The following is a 14480-nucleotide window of genomic DNA, read 5'->3' on the forward strand; positions in this document are numbered from 1 at the left end:
GGATATCCCTATTGATCAGGTGATATTTTTTGGTGGGCATTGTGGCAGTGGTGGATCTTGAGGGATTTGGAGGACAGGATAGTGGCATTATGGATTAGTTTGGGGAGAGTGCATTCTGTGCACCAAGGCACTTGTAGGAAGTGGAGGGGTGGTAAATGGAGGCTGCTATTGCTGGCAGATAATTTGATCGGGAGGGGACAGGAAGAGTGATGCAATAAGAAACTGAGAGCAAATGAGGGGACTAAGCTGTAAAGGTTCTTGAAGATGGCAAACAAGAAGCTTGTACTGTGTGGTGCAGAGGGAGCCAGGGCAGAGATTGAAAGAAGCAATAACCTGGTCAGAACAGGCCAGGATGAGGTTAGCAGTAATATTTTTGAACTGAGTGGGGCAAAGTGAGTGAGAGGAAGTCAGAGATAAGGTTTCAGTAAAAATTGGAAACGAGGACCAGGGTCCATGCTAGTGTTATGGGCAGTGAAGAGGCCAGATATTTAAAGGTGTACCAGAGGAAGGTCATGAGATTTAGAAATGGCCTTGGTGTGCACATCTGGAGAGAGGATAGTATCAAAGACTATTAGCCTCAGAACTCAGTGCCTCCCCACAGCCCTTCTGAAGGCTTGTTTATATGGATCCTCCATATGTTCTAAACGAGCATCCTGTAGCATGATACTATCTCATGGAGCTGAATCTCTTCATCCCCAACCTCAGCACTGTCTGCCTCTTAAAGTGGTAGAATTGGAAAGTAAACATCTGAACACATGGGGCAGGGAGGTGAGGGTGAAGAGGGGAAGGCTTCCACAGCCAGGTTTGATTTGTTTGTTCCTGTGCGGCATTAGCAGTTTCAATAAGGTAGACTTCTTATCAAGGGCAGTTGGCTGCAGGCTGTCACATGGAAACCGCCCACATCCTAGCTGGATTCTGCATGGCTCTAGAAGGAATTATTTTGTACAGGAGATCTACAAACTAATTCAGCAGCCTGATGGCCTCTAAGCAGTTAAACAAGTTTATATTCCTTATCTGATTTTTGTGGCATGTTTAAGGAGTTTAAAGAAGGTCAGAGATGCATGGTAACAAAACTTTCTTTGGACTTCTCTCCCAGTTCTTCCATTTTAAAATTAAAAATATAAGAGATGTCATGTTCTTGTTTTGCCATAAATAGCTCTTCTGTTTGCCTTACCTTGGTGTCTGGCTAACCATCTGTCACTGAGGTGAAGGTTACAGAGTAAGTTAGATAAGGAAAATGCTTCTAACCATTGCAGGCTTTGTGCAGTGGGTCACCCCTGGGGTCATATTGTAAGCTCGCTCCCACAATATCTGTTCCTTACCTGACCCAAAGGTGGATCGGATGCAGAGACTGTCAGAAAGGAGAGGTGGTGGGGGGAGATGAGGACAGGATTTCCAGGCCCTTTTATTCTGGGTCCATTGTTTAAGTTCCCTTGCTCAGTCTAATTGAGGTGCTTTGAAACTCCCCATGAGGATGGCCAGGATTGTCACTGTGTGGGGATAGATACCAGTTCTACCATGTGCCTTGTTAGGAGACCTCTGATATTCTTCTCTTGTTGTCTCTCCCTTTCTAAGCTTAATGAGACAACATGGAACTCCACTCTGTTGCCTCCAAAGTTTTCATAACCTCCCTCTCAAGCAGCCCATGAAGTTAGTCACAAGTAGAGTCCAGGTTCAGAGGATTGACTCCCTTGTCGTTGTATTTTACTCTCATGTTGGAGGGGGGAGGGCAAAAGAAAGTTTTTTGTTTTTTTGTTTTGTTTTGTTTTTTTTGTTAGGCTGCTGCTTCTGCTTTTTCTTCCAGAGCCTGGCTGTTACTCAGGTTGAGAGGCAGTTTGCTTTCTCTGTGCAGTGAGGGGTTGTGAAATTGATAACATGCAGGTGCAGCGAGAGACACTTCTGATTGCAGTGCACACAGAGCAATGGCAATTACTTGCATCTTACCCAACTGCAGCCACGATAAACATGGGATTGTTTCAGACCCTGCATCTTTTCCAGCTAGTGCCTGATTCCAATGTTGTTGATGATCATGTGCTACATGGATGCCTTTTTTTGAAGCGTTCGGATAACCACAGTGATGGAGGGTGAGAGGGCTTTTAAGCACAGACGCAAGGAGTTTCTGCAGTAACATTTGCCCAAAACCACATCTAAGAAACCGAGACGAAATAGTTGCCCATGGAGCTGTGGCCATTTCTTGTGATGCATTCAGTTGTCTCTACTTTGGCTTTTAAACAGACTTGGTCACTTCTTAAATCTTTCAGATATTGCCATTACTGGCTAGGAAGGGGAGGGTTTTTTTTTTTTGTTTTTTTTGCAAACCACACCCTCCTGAACCAAAGGGAGGAAACTGTAAACGGGTGGAATCCATCCTCAGGATGTGCAGTATTTGTGCTAGCACCTGGAGGAATTCCACTGAAGCCAGGACATGGCTAACTGCAGCTTAGTCTCCACAGAGACATCACTGATGTAGGTTGCTTTGGAGCTGCACGTTAATCAGCACGCACCCTAGCCATACCCCCTGACTGGCAAGTGCCACTGATCTTTGGCTCTGTTATTGGGCTGCAAGCCATGAGGTAGAGCAGGTGTCATGAACTACTTTGTCTTTTGGCCTTGTACCAGCATATCACAGGCTGAATCAAGTACAAAGTGTACTAAATGCTTCACATAGCCTAGATGCTGGGGCATTCAGCACCTAATGGTCTGGTTTGGGGATGGATGGAGCAGTGACTTTCATCACCGTTTCAGGTGGCTCAGTCTAGGCTTTGTCCATCATGACAAGATTCTCTTGTATCTGAGACTCTTGGCAACTCCTTCTTTCTGGAAAATCAGCACAAGCTTCTGAAGCTTGTATGAATTGGTGTGGAGGGAAATGTATCTCTTATAGCAGGAGAGGCTGCATATAGACACATCAATTTGGCACACCATGCTATACTGTTTCAAAGGCCTGGATTTCTCCTCCACTTCAGTACTACTGAATGCATCTGCTATGCTATCAGTGTGTTGGGTACAGTGGGCAACCTCTCACTACTATATTGTTCTTACTGTGATTGACTGTAGTAACATCAGTATGATGCTGTAAATGCTTCTCTCCCAGTATAAATCCCTTTCTGTCCTGCTAGGAGGCACATGCTGCTCTGCCTGGCATACTCGATATGTTCTGACCTCCTACTTAACCCACTCTCTGCTTGTTTCCTCTTCAGCTTCTTAACTGGTAGAATAAGCACAGGAAATGAAGCCAAAGTGCTCCTCATTCAGAGGCTTTTGTTTGAAGTGCATATTTAAATCTGTGAAGGCTGTGTTTTTTTCATTTTAATATCCCTCAATATTGCAATGCTGGTTGGACCTACGAGGATGTTGAGTGTTGAGATTGAATCCCTGTCTAGTTGTCTGATGCTACAATGTGATGATGGGCCAATCTCTTGGAGACAGAGTGGACAGGCTATAGCAAATTTCCTCATAGTATAGTGTTCACTTTCCATCTGTGGTCATCTGGAAATCTCTCATTGCATCCTCTCCTGCCTTCCTTTCTATATAAAGTTTTTTTCAAAAAGCAAACAAAAAACACAACAAATCAAAAACCAAAGCCTCATGCAAAATCCTGAGAGTCCTTGCTCTGTGGAAGCAACATCTGTCTGCAAGGGTTAGTTTTTGTTGCTCTGACCTACATTGCACATTGGCACTATCTGGAATGTGTGTGAACAAACTTGGCTTGGCTTGCAGAATCCTTGAAGGCTTTTGCTTGCAGCACTAACACCTTGTCTGTCAAGTTGCTCTTATCTGCCGTGAGATGGAGACTATCTCCAGCTTTAACTGAGGAGGGATTGCACTGCTGTTTATATTTTTCTCCTTGCCAGGTACCTGCTAGCTGGGCACTTGCCAAAGTGAAAACATAAACACTGCAGAATTATGAAACTTGCTGGAGATAATGAGCTTTGAACCTTTTCCTTAAAATGAGAAGGGGAAAAGATTTTGTTAAGAGAGAAATTGATACATTTCTGCAGCATGAAGAAACTGCACTTGAGATTTTTTTTACAAAACTCTGCTTGGATTACTTGTAAATTCTAAATGGACTGTCCATAGCCTGCTTTGTAGTTCGAGCCAAGTACTGATAGTTGTGAGGGTGTCTTAAGCAGGCCTTGATGGAAAATGCAGTGATAGAATAAGGTGGCAGTACTTAGTGATTAGGACATTTGGACCAGGCATCCGAAGATCTGGGTTTTACTCTTGGCTCTTCCATAGATCTGCTGTGTAACTTTCAGGAAGTCCTTTCACCTTTCACAGTGTGCAGTGAAATGGAACCTCGATCCTGGTTGTGACTCTAGGCGAACTATATAATATAAATGATCAGAAGAGTGACTCTAAAATGTCTCCATGCCTGTTTTCTTGGATTCCAGGTCAGAGGCCAGTACTGCTGGAGCTAAAGATCTTGCCACCCGCCAGTCTGTTTCCTTTTTTTATGTTCATATCTGGCTGTGTTCCCACCACTAATAACCCTGTCCATTTACTCCACGTGTTTGGGTCACACATGATCTCTGCTCCCATTCTAATTGATTTAGTACAGTGGTTCTCAACCTATTTGCCACTATGGGCCTCATCCAGTACTACTTGTGTGGCCAGAGGATATCCCATAGGCTACAACTCTGTGCTGATTGGGACGCAAGTGGCCTGCAGTCCGCAAGTTGAGAATATGGATTTAGGAGCTGTGCTAACCTCTTTAGCTGAGCTGTACTCTATTTTTTCATACCCTTCTCTGTTCTTGGTTTCTTAGCCCTTCTTCCTTGTTCCATCTCTCACATATTCCTCAATCCCTTTCTTTCTGTGTGTGTGTGTGTTGTAGGTTAGGATGTGTAGGGCCTGGGGACTCAAGCAAAGGAGTCACTTTTCCCCTCAGACTGTGAACGTGCGCTGACAAAGGCACTATCTGCCTCCTGATGCCCATACTGATGCTCTCCACTGCTGAAACCCTAGTTATAGGAGTAGACAGTGAGGGACTCCACGATTTAATGCTGCAATCCCTTTAACTTTAAGGGAACCACTTTATAAATAAAATCTTGGCTCTTCTAAAAAGGGAACAACGTTATTTCCAGTATGGAGCATGGATTAGTTTCACTGTCTTTGTCAAGATAGCAAATTAAAAATAGCCCCTTGGGTCACCGCTGACCTTCGCAGCAGTCTCACTATCGCTGCACAGTGTGTGTATTATTTAGAATGTGTATTTAAAGCACAAGGCTAACATAGGTGTTGGAACAAAGTTTTCAGGAATAAAAAAAATGAAACCCCACCTCCAGACAAATACCCTCCATTGCTGGCGAAGGAGACCTTATCTTCAAGGTCAATTTTAACGTTATTAATGGCTTGATATTACAATGGTGCCTTCATTGTACTAGGTGTTGGGCAAACAAAGAGCCTGTTGTAGGTCTCTGCCTAAAAGGCTAGCAATCAGCTTTTCTCACGTAGAGTCAGTGGAGAACTGAACTTTGTCTCTAGAAATGCCCTCCTCCTTAAAATGAAGGGAATGATAGCACAGCTAAGTTCTAGGCTGTGTCCCAAAGCTGATGCAAAGCAGACAGTCCTCAAAAAAAAAAAAAAACCAAAAAAAAAAAACCAACCACCCCAAAACATTCTGTGCCGTGACTTGCTCTGATTTTAAAAGTGGATAACAATTTACTTGTAAGGAAGAAATCAGCAGAGATTGTATGGGGTGCGTCAAGACTGAGAGCATTTATGCAGCTGAGACCAACTTAAATTGGAGGAGGCTGGGCCAATTCTGGGATTGGAATGGTGGTTTAGAATTCTTGAAGGTGCTCTCATGGCTTGCGTAGAGAAAAGCTTAGCAGCCAACTTCTGGAGGAGTTGTGTGGTCTAGGGGTTGGAGTACAAGGCTGGGAGTGTGGACCTCGGACTCTGTGTTGTCTTCCTTTCTCTGCCCCAGAGTTTCGTCTGCGTTTTCTCATCTATGAAACAAGGGTGAAGATGCTCACAAGCTTTGACATGCTTTGAGATCTAGAGATGAAAAGCTGTGTATGAGAGTAAAGTGTTATTTCTGTCATTGAGAAGAGCTAGCCTACCTCTACCATTTTGCTTATGTATGAACTGAACTGGCTTGAGGGGTGTATTCTATGAAATTTATTCAATCATCCCTTTAAGTCTATTTTTTTTCCTTTTGTTGTGCCAATGATTCCCTTTTACCTACTGTTCACATAAACTATCTCCCTTTTTCAAATCACCTTCTGGGCTGTGTCCATTTTTAGGACAGTGCATAAACAGGCAACACTTCATTGCTAATAACAAGGCTGACTTGTGTTCAGGTTAGTGTTTGTGTGTTTTTTGTTTGTTGGGGAGAAAAGTGCCAGGAGGAAATGGAGTGTTATTGTTGGGGATTTTTCTTTCCCTGATAAGGTGGTTTTTAAGCTACTAGGGTTTATTAGCTTCTTGGAACCACCTTAATCATTAACTGTTTTCTTAGCTTGCTGTATGCGGAAGGGGTGTATGTGTGTATGATGGGAAACGGTGAGATTCAGACAGACACAGGGATGATGATTCAGTTTTCATGGCTCAACTGTATTTTGAGCCACTTGTGTGCTGGGTTATTTACCTTCCTACCCTCATGGCTGATGATTTAGAAGAGCTTTCTGGCAGGGACAGTCAAAAGCCAGTGATCTTTGGGAGGTGAAGGGAACGGGGAGATTTCAAATTTGTTTGAAAGCAGATTAAAAAAAACTTCAAAACTAATCTAAATCCTGTTGGACTGGGCAGGTCCAGAAGACCCTTCTGTCTTTCAGAAGACTCCTTGAAACCAGGATCCCGAGCAATGTTCCCTTCTAACTCTTCCTGTGCATGTGACAAATGACTGCATGAGCCCCAATTTAAACCTGAGCCTGGTTTCTGCCCCTCCCCCACTCTATTCTCTTTCCTATTCAATTTGCTCCTCTAGTCACTCCTCTTTCATTCCATGTCTTCCACGCATGCACCCTCCCACACTCTTACTCCGTTGGGGCAGGGGGCTGAGGAAGTCCTCGCCTCCTCAGCTGGCAACACCAGAAACAGCCAATGGAAGTGGGAGCTGCAGAGTCCAGAAGAGGGCAGTGCCAGGCACCTTCCATGAGCATGTTGCCTGCCAACATTATGCATGACGTAAGGGGAATTCTGATCCTGACCACTTGTACCTTTTTGTCTTCAGAAGCCACTCTTTGTGGGCCTTAGGCATGTTGACCAGGGCTATGTGAAGGAAAGTAGCTACTCTGATTGTGCACGTGCCTATTCATTTGGATAGCAGGTGCAGGTTTGTGACTCAGTTCTAGCGGCTTCTTCTAAACTGGACATTCCAGTGAAAAAGTTTATACCAAACCACGTTAACTCAGCAGAGTTCATTATGGAACAGCCAAACGTGTCTGGATCTCACCTCTCCTCCAGCCAACCTAGGTTCCCTCCTCCATCTAGTTACCTTTGCTCAGCACTAGGGGAGAAGCCTCTCACCTGCTGTCATTACATAGTACTCTGAGTACATTGTACTCCTTTTTGGCTTCAGTAGCTGATAAGTCTGTTTTTTCTCTCTTCTCTCTCACCAGTGTCCTCATGTAATCTCTTCCTGTCCAAAATTGGTATGGTGGTGTGTTCACATTCCATGTGCAGTCAGTTTTGTCTAAACAAACAACTCATCCTCAGGGAGCAGAGGCAGTGACGTGCACAGGGCTTTTTAGCTCTGTGCACAGCCCTATGTTACAAACTTGACTTGCAGTACTTCACTGTAACAAACCTGCCTGTGGCTTGGTTGTAGGAGATTTGAGTGGTAGGTTACCCTTTGATCCTTGTTGGCACAGTCCATCACACTGAGAGGTGGTAGTGCTCTCAGGGAAGTAGACAAGTTTGGCTGGAGCCATTGCTGACCCTGTGTTCCCAGTCTTGATGTCTTAGACAGAGCTGCTCCTTCTTAGCATCTTTTGGCCTCTGGAAGGAAACTTGCGGATTGTGAGTTGAGCCTTTAAGCCACTGTCTCCCCCTCCTTCTCCTCCCCCACCCTTTAAAGGAGGCGTGTTCTTATGGTTTGTAGCAACTAGTTGTAACGAACTGAAGGCTTGTCACAGGTGCCTGTAGGAACCAGCAGGTGAACCTGTCCAGTAGCAGATTTTGCCTGCGCTGTGGGGGAAGTGAATCATGTTGACATTGGGCCTAATCCCACATGCTTTAATACTGGTGTAATTGTGAGAGTAAGACCAATAGTATTTGGCTTATCTGTAGAGGAAATAGGTCTTAAATTCAGACAGAACAGTGAGCTGTTGCTCTGTTTAAAAAGCACAGTAGAAGTGACAGAAATTAAAACTTGAGTCCCCAGTTAGGGGATGGCTAAGCTGGCCCCACAAGTAAATGGGTAAAGGAACTGGCACCATAGTGGCTGGAAGACATTCCTCTTCCTACATCATTCTGTTGTCCAGCAGCCCAGGAAAGGAGGAATACATCTCCAGTAGAATAAAATGCATGTTGTAAAGTGAATCAAACGAATTCAAGAATTTTGGAGTCTTAAAATAAAAAGCAGCTTGGTTTGAAAAGTAGGTGGAATTGAAACATCCTGCATAGTCACAAATATCTGGAATGATAGCAGGCAGCTGACTAAGGAATCCTTTGCAGTGAACATCGCTGAGTGAGTGACCCCAATAACAGCATCTTAACCAAACCCCACAGAGATGCAGTTTTTCTTAGTTGAAAAGAAGTTAAAGCTGCAAGCATGTACATATTGTCATCCCTTGCAAATTACTTGATCATATAGGGTGGGGACAGACCTTGTTCTGCTGTTGTATCTGATGCATAATTGGATCAGTTTGCACAGGCACTTTGTTCTAACCTAGTCTAGATCCCAAATGAAGAGAAAAGGTTGGTAGTCTCTGGTGTTCACTAGTCCTAGTGGATGCCAGCTGTGTCTCTGCTCTGTTACAGGATGGCAATATCAGGGGTAGGTGTGCTGGTGAGCGTGCACGTGGATTGGCACAGCTTTGTGGTGTGGCCTTCGCCTGTCTCATAAAGCACCACTGGACTTTTAACAGGACCCATATTTGCCTTTGCGCACTTTTACCCTGTGATGTTTTGGGATCACCCAGATCAATAAGGGGTTCTGTCATTGCCTGCCTTGTAACTTCGGGTGCCTTAATGCTGTGCTGCTGTGGCTCAGCCCTGACTCCAGTAGCCAGCCTACAAGTACAAGGTCTCACCCTGGCTTCCGCCAGCTCAGTTACTCCTTGCAGGCTGTCCCCAACAGTCCTTCCAAGTCTCCACAAATCCATCTACCCCAAGCTCTTAACTACCAGACACTTGGACTTTTCCCCTCTGATTTGTCACCCCCGAAGGTGTGAAAACAGCTCTTGGTTGTTGTTTCAGTTCGCCATGCACACTCCATGCAGTTTGCACACTGGAGACCTGCTGGGGATAAAAATAAAGTTTTATTTAAATGAAAAATCACAGGTTCAAAGATTAAATAATGAGGGAGAGCATATGCAAGTTACACAGAAAAGAAACATGAAGATGTAACCTCAGGCTTTACACTTTCATATTAAACAAATTCTCTTTTCGAATATAAATTACCTATTGGCATGCAGGGAAACTGTTCAAAGACCTTTTGTTGTAGAGGGAATCAGGAACAGTTTTCTGCTTAGAATCTGCTCCTCAGTTTCTGGATACAAAATCTCACACGCCTGTTCTTTTAAAATAATTTTTTTTGTCTTGGCATGGTGACACCTGGTTATGCAGAGGGGAATTCCAATTTGTCTTTGTCTTTCCATTAACACTAGTGGTTTAACCATTATCCTTTTCTGGGCTGGACAATGGATGGGTACTTGAAGTTGGTTTCATGTAAACAACTGGCTGGGGCTTAGGTTACACTTCCTTGCCTGATTCCTTCACCACCTTGTTGTGAGATAGTTGCACCATAGTTAGTTACAATTTCTTTTTTATATTTACATGCATACATTCATAACTATAACTGTATAACCTCGTAATGACCAGCAAGCTCAAAGCATTACAGGCTTTCATAAAAGACTGTACTTGACATATTTTTATACACAATACCATTCTATACAACCAGTTCATACAATTGCTTACTTTTGGGGGTTCAGACCCCCTGTTCTCCCTCCATGGTGTCTGGACCCTGACTGTCACACATGCCTCAAAGCTGCCTCTCTGAGGAGTTCTGGGAATGGCCATATGCTGGATGGAGGATAAATGGGTATGTTGATTTCTTGAGAGAAGGGGGTGTAGGGTAAAATAGGATGATGTGGTGGGGTGAGGTCATTGTTGGCACAGTCCATCACACTGGGATCCATAAAGCATTTTAATCTCTCTTCCCGTCCTCAGGAAAGAAAGCAGTTATGGATTCCAGCCCCTTTCTGTCAGAGGCCAATGCAGAAAGGATTGTGAGAACTCTGTGCAAAGTGCGGGGAGCTGCACTGAAACTAGGACAGATGTTGAGCATTCAAGGTAAGTAACAGGTCTCTGGTGTTTCTCAGCTTTTATTTAGTGAACTCACCTGGGGCAATCCACTTACTGTAGTGAGGGCAGGAAGGATGTGAAGTCATTGCTAATAAGAGAGACTGGACATCAAGATCGATTAACAAGCCAGCAGCACAGCAGACTGTCCTCAGTCAGTCAAATGGCTTCCTGTGAATGGTGACAGGTTAACTGAGCAGTTTCCTCATAGGGGAATGAAGATTACAAAATTGCACAATTGACTCTGATTAGTTCAGTTCCCTGTGGTTCCCTGAAGTGGCAGGGAATGTGGGTGTTGGACCCTTCTCTGTACACACATCCATCCTCCTCCCACAATGTTTATATTGTAAACGTGCATTGAGTCCTATATAGACTGCCAGACTCCAGTAACTACCTGAAGCCTAGTTAGACCTTCTGCAGTTGGCCTGAAATAAGATGGCCCTATACCATGAGGCTGAGTGAAGGCAAAAATCAAATCCTGAAACTTAACACAAGTGTTACAGACTGAGTTTGGTCAAATTGTGAACAAGTAAAACCTACTTGCCAGAGGGAGAAGGCAAGTGAGAGCACAGTCCTGCAATCGACACAAGCCTTTAAAGTCTGCCTCCAAACCCTTGCTCTGTGCAAAGGTACAGATTGTGCTATCTAGTGCAGTGATGGTTTGTGTAGTTCTGCCTGGCTTGTTCACATGGTTCACTGGCCGGTGAACTCTCCTGGTGGTGAGAGACTGCTGCCGATGGTGAGACCAAACCTAGTTGGGTGTAGTAGGGAAATCTAAATCCCCATCATGGTGAGAGTGATTTGAAAAGTGAATGTTCCACCACCTGGCTAATGCGGTGTCTGGAAAATGGTCTTCATTTTGCTGCAGGGGTGAGTGTGACCTCATTTAACTTCTCTCCATGTACCAAATGCCTGGTGCCCTCCTCCAAACCCTTTATTTTGCTCTGTATCTTCCGGCATATTCACATGTACATCTGCTATATTGAAGCTGGGTCGTTTTGGGTGACTGGATTGGTAATGAAGCCACAGAGACTTTCACCATGAGACCAGTTTCTCGGAACATATTCTGTTCAAAATCTGTCTAAGAGCAGTGCTGACAAGCCAAAGGGGGTAAGAGTCTTGTTGATTGTTTCTAGAAGAACAGTATCCTTAGGGTTAAAATATGGAAAAGTGGGAACTGGATTGGTGGGACAATAGAACCTTTCATTTTCTGTTTACCAGTCAGTTTAGATTGTAGACTGTGCTCAGATCATCTCTGAGGAATCTACTTGGGGAGAAGATTTGATAGCAGTGGGTTCTTCAATTTTGGGCAGACAAAGGCATAATGATATTTGTGGGTGGAGGTTAAAGGTAGACAAATTCAAACTATCAATAAGCTCTACATTTTAAGTGCAGGTAATTAAACATTGGAGGAGTTTTTTCCTAGGGAATCGGACAGTTCTGTCACTTGATGTCTTATTTGGACAGATCCACAGTTGTAGCAGCTTTGGTTTAAATTGACAGCAGTCCCTAAAAGGCGTATCTTGCTACATCAGTAGTAATTTTCCTTATAAAGGTATTTTAAACTGGTATTTACTCTATGCTGTAAAGACAGCACCAGAATCTGAATGAGTGGTGCTTGTATGTTAGTTCTCAGTAGTGACAAAAAACAGCTCGGAAAAAATTAAACAGATGATTCAATTTAAACCTCTAGAATCTTTTTCCCCAAAGGGAAGGGCTCTGAGTTAACTGAAATGAATCAGTTAAAATCAGCTGGAAACAAAATTGAGGATGTCCTTTTTACTGAATAAACTAGAGAGGTTCTGATTGCTCCTAATATGGAGCCACTTGGCTGGTCAGTTTTATGCTGCAGCTTGAACTTTCCAGATGTTGACTTGCAAGGTTAATATATGGAGATATACCTATCTCATAGAGGAGGAAGGGACCCTGAAAGGTCATCGAGTCCAGCCCCTTGCCTTCACTAGCAGGACCAAGTACTGATTTTTGCCCCAGATTCCTAGGTGTCCCCCTCGAGGATTGGTTGTGAATTCAGTGCTCAAACCACGGAGCTATCCTTCCCCAAAAAAGAGCTGGATACTTTGCATGACTAGTAATATAGCAAGACCAAGGTCACTTCCCCAAAGAGCTCCCAATCTACAGAGCCAAAACAACAAAAAGATGATGTGGTTACTCAGTAAGGTCATGGGCAATTCCAGAGTGCTGAATTACATGTGAAAGAATTAGTGTTAGGAGAGATTTGAACAGAAAGGGTAATGGCTTGGGGAAGGTTCTGGGGAACAAGGCTACCTGCAGTCAGAGAAGGGAACCCTGTGCTGCAGTGTCCTTGCATCTTTCAGGCGGTGGCCTGAAGAGGAGCTCTGTGTAGCTCAAAAGCTTATCTCTCACCAACAGAAATTGGTCCAATAAAAGCTATGATCTCACCTACCTTGTCTCTCTACAGGTTCCTTCTCAGTTGGGCTTTTTTAGTACATGAATGAGACATAAGCTCGTACAAAACCACTGGAGGCTTTTTGAAAAAACAAAAGGGTGAAGACATTGCTAACAAAGCCAGCTGAGAGGCAGCAGTTCCTCCTGGGCTTTTCCTTTGCCTGACCTTTACCTTCCAGAAATGCCAGGGGAGATTTTAAAGGGCCTCTGAATAGTGCACAGGCTAACAGGGGAGACAAGTGGTGCTAAACAGAATCTATTTTTATAGAGTGGCTCATTCTGAGCTCTTATCTGCAGCAGTTGATAGTTTTTTGCAGGCTGCCATCTGTTTTCAGTTGCCTCACCCTCAGGAAACCCACTACCTTGCTTCTGTGGTTTGTTGCCCAACAAAGCCAGATGTGTGGAGAGGTGCCAGGATGGAAGTGGAGTAAGGTATGGTATCTTCCTCCTCAACCTCTGCTCTAGTGCATTTTTCAGGAAGAATTATTTAGCCCTTCACCTTGTGCACCCAGTGATCCAAATGTCCAGAGCTGAGTGAGCCTTGATTCAGTGCATAGTCCTGAAGCCAGATTACTTGCCGGAGGGAATACACTTTAAATACTTTGTATATTAGAATGAGTTGCAATCATGGTCTGTGTGCACTCTGAAATCATGGGGACAAGGGAGGACAGGTGCTGACTTCCCGATCTGAGGAGCAGAAGCACTCTGGATTTTCTTTCTCTTTCCTGCCTTCTAATATGAGAGTTAAACATTTACTAGTTGACTTAATTATTGTCTCTAATACTTGTAGGCAGTGTAGTTGTAGCCATATCTGTTGCAGAAGGGCTCAAAAGCTTGTCTCACCAACAGAAGCTGGTCCAATAAAAGGTATTACCTCATCCACCTTGTCATCTTTCTAATATTTATAGACCTTCAGGCATTTTAATGGTAGGTTTTCTCCCCTTCAGCTCTTGTATAGTATAGTTGCTATATTGTTACTCTGGGGGGAAGATAGGGCTGCAGTAACTTTGTTGCTGACAGTGGTAGCAAAATGTAGGTGCCACCATCCTGTGATGGGTCTGATTCTTGGGTTGGCTGCTGAGATATCAGAACAAGTGCAATTCCTGCCACCTTGTGGTCTGGCAAGGTCACATGTATGGGCTACTCTGCCTTTTTTCCTTGGTTTGTTTTGTTTTTTTTCCAGGAAAGCATTGGTTATCACCAGGAGAATAGCTTGCATTTGGTGTGTCTTGGTATACTATGCTTGTTTAAATCTCTTGGCCCTGGTTTTAGAAGTTGGCTGAGTTAGCAGGAGCTGTTAGATTGAGGTGCGCGTGCACATGTGTTTAATGAGTACCTTGGGACCATATTCACCACAAGCACAAGTGCATGCATTGAAGTCAGTGAGACTGGAGCTGCTTCTGCCAAGGGTGAATTTGTCTTCCAGCCTATATTGCTGGTCTTCACAATTGCATTGTTTAGCTTCTGGACAATCTCATAAGTTCACTACTTAGCGGCTTAGCCTTGTTCAGCAGCACATTTGTTGCACATCATGATCCTTTTCCCTGTAGTATTGCTGACTTCACTGCTGGCACTGTGGA

General features: G+C 44.0%; 2 protein-coding genes across 5 annotated transcripts in view; both read left to right on the top strand.

The window, feature by feature from the left end:
• The window catches only part of XDH (xanthine dehydrogenase), an 855537-nt gene that overhangs the window by 297466 nt on the left and 543591 nt on the right, over positions 1 to 14480 (top strand). The gene's annotated exons all lie outside the window — the stretch shown is intronic.
• COQ8A (coenzyme Q8A) overlaps positions 1 to 14480 on the top strand; it is a 160865-nt gene that overhangs the window by 128713 nt on the left and 17672 nt on the right. For 3 of the 4 annotated variants that reach the window (XM_050948539.1, XM_050948538.1, XM_050948541.1), the window contains one exon: positions 10342 to 10464. The exons of the other annotated variant lie outside the window; for it this stretch is intronic. In XM_050948539.1, coding sequence (XP_050804496.1) covers positions 10342 to 10464 — 123 coding nt within the window. The remainder of the gene's footprint in view (positions 1 to 10341; positions 10465 to 14480) is intronic. 4 annotated transcript variants of the gene reach the window in all.

The sequence above is a fragment of the Gopherus flavomarginatus genome, chromosome 4, assembly GCF_025201925.1.
Source record: "Gopherus flavomarginatus isolate rGopFla2 chromosome 4, rGopFla2.mat.asm, whole genome shotgun sequence".
Lineage (NCBI taxonomy): Eukaryota > Metazoa > Chordata > Testudines > Testudinidae > Gopherus > Gopherus flavomarginatus.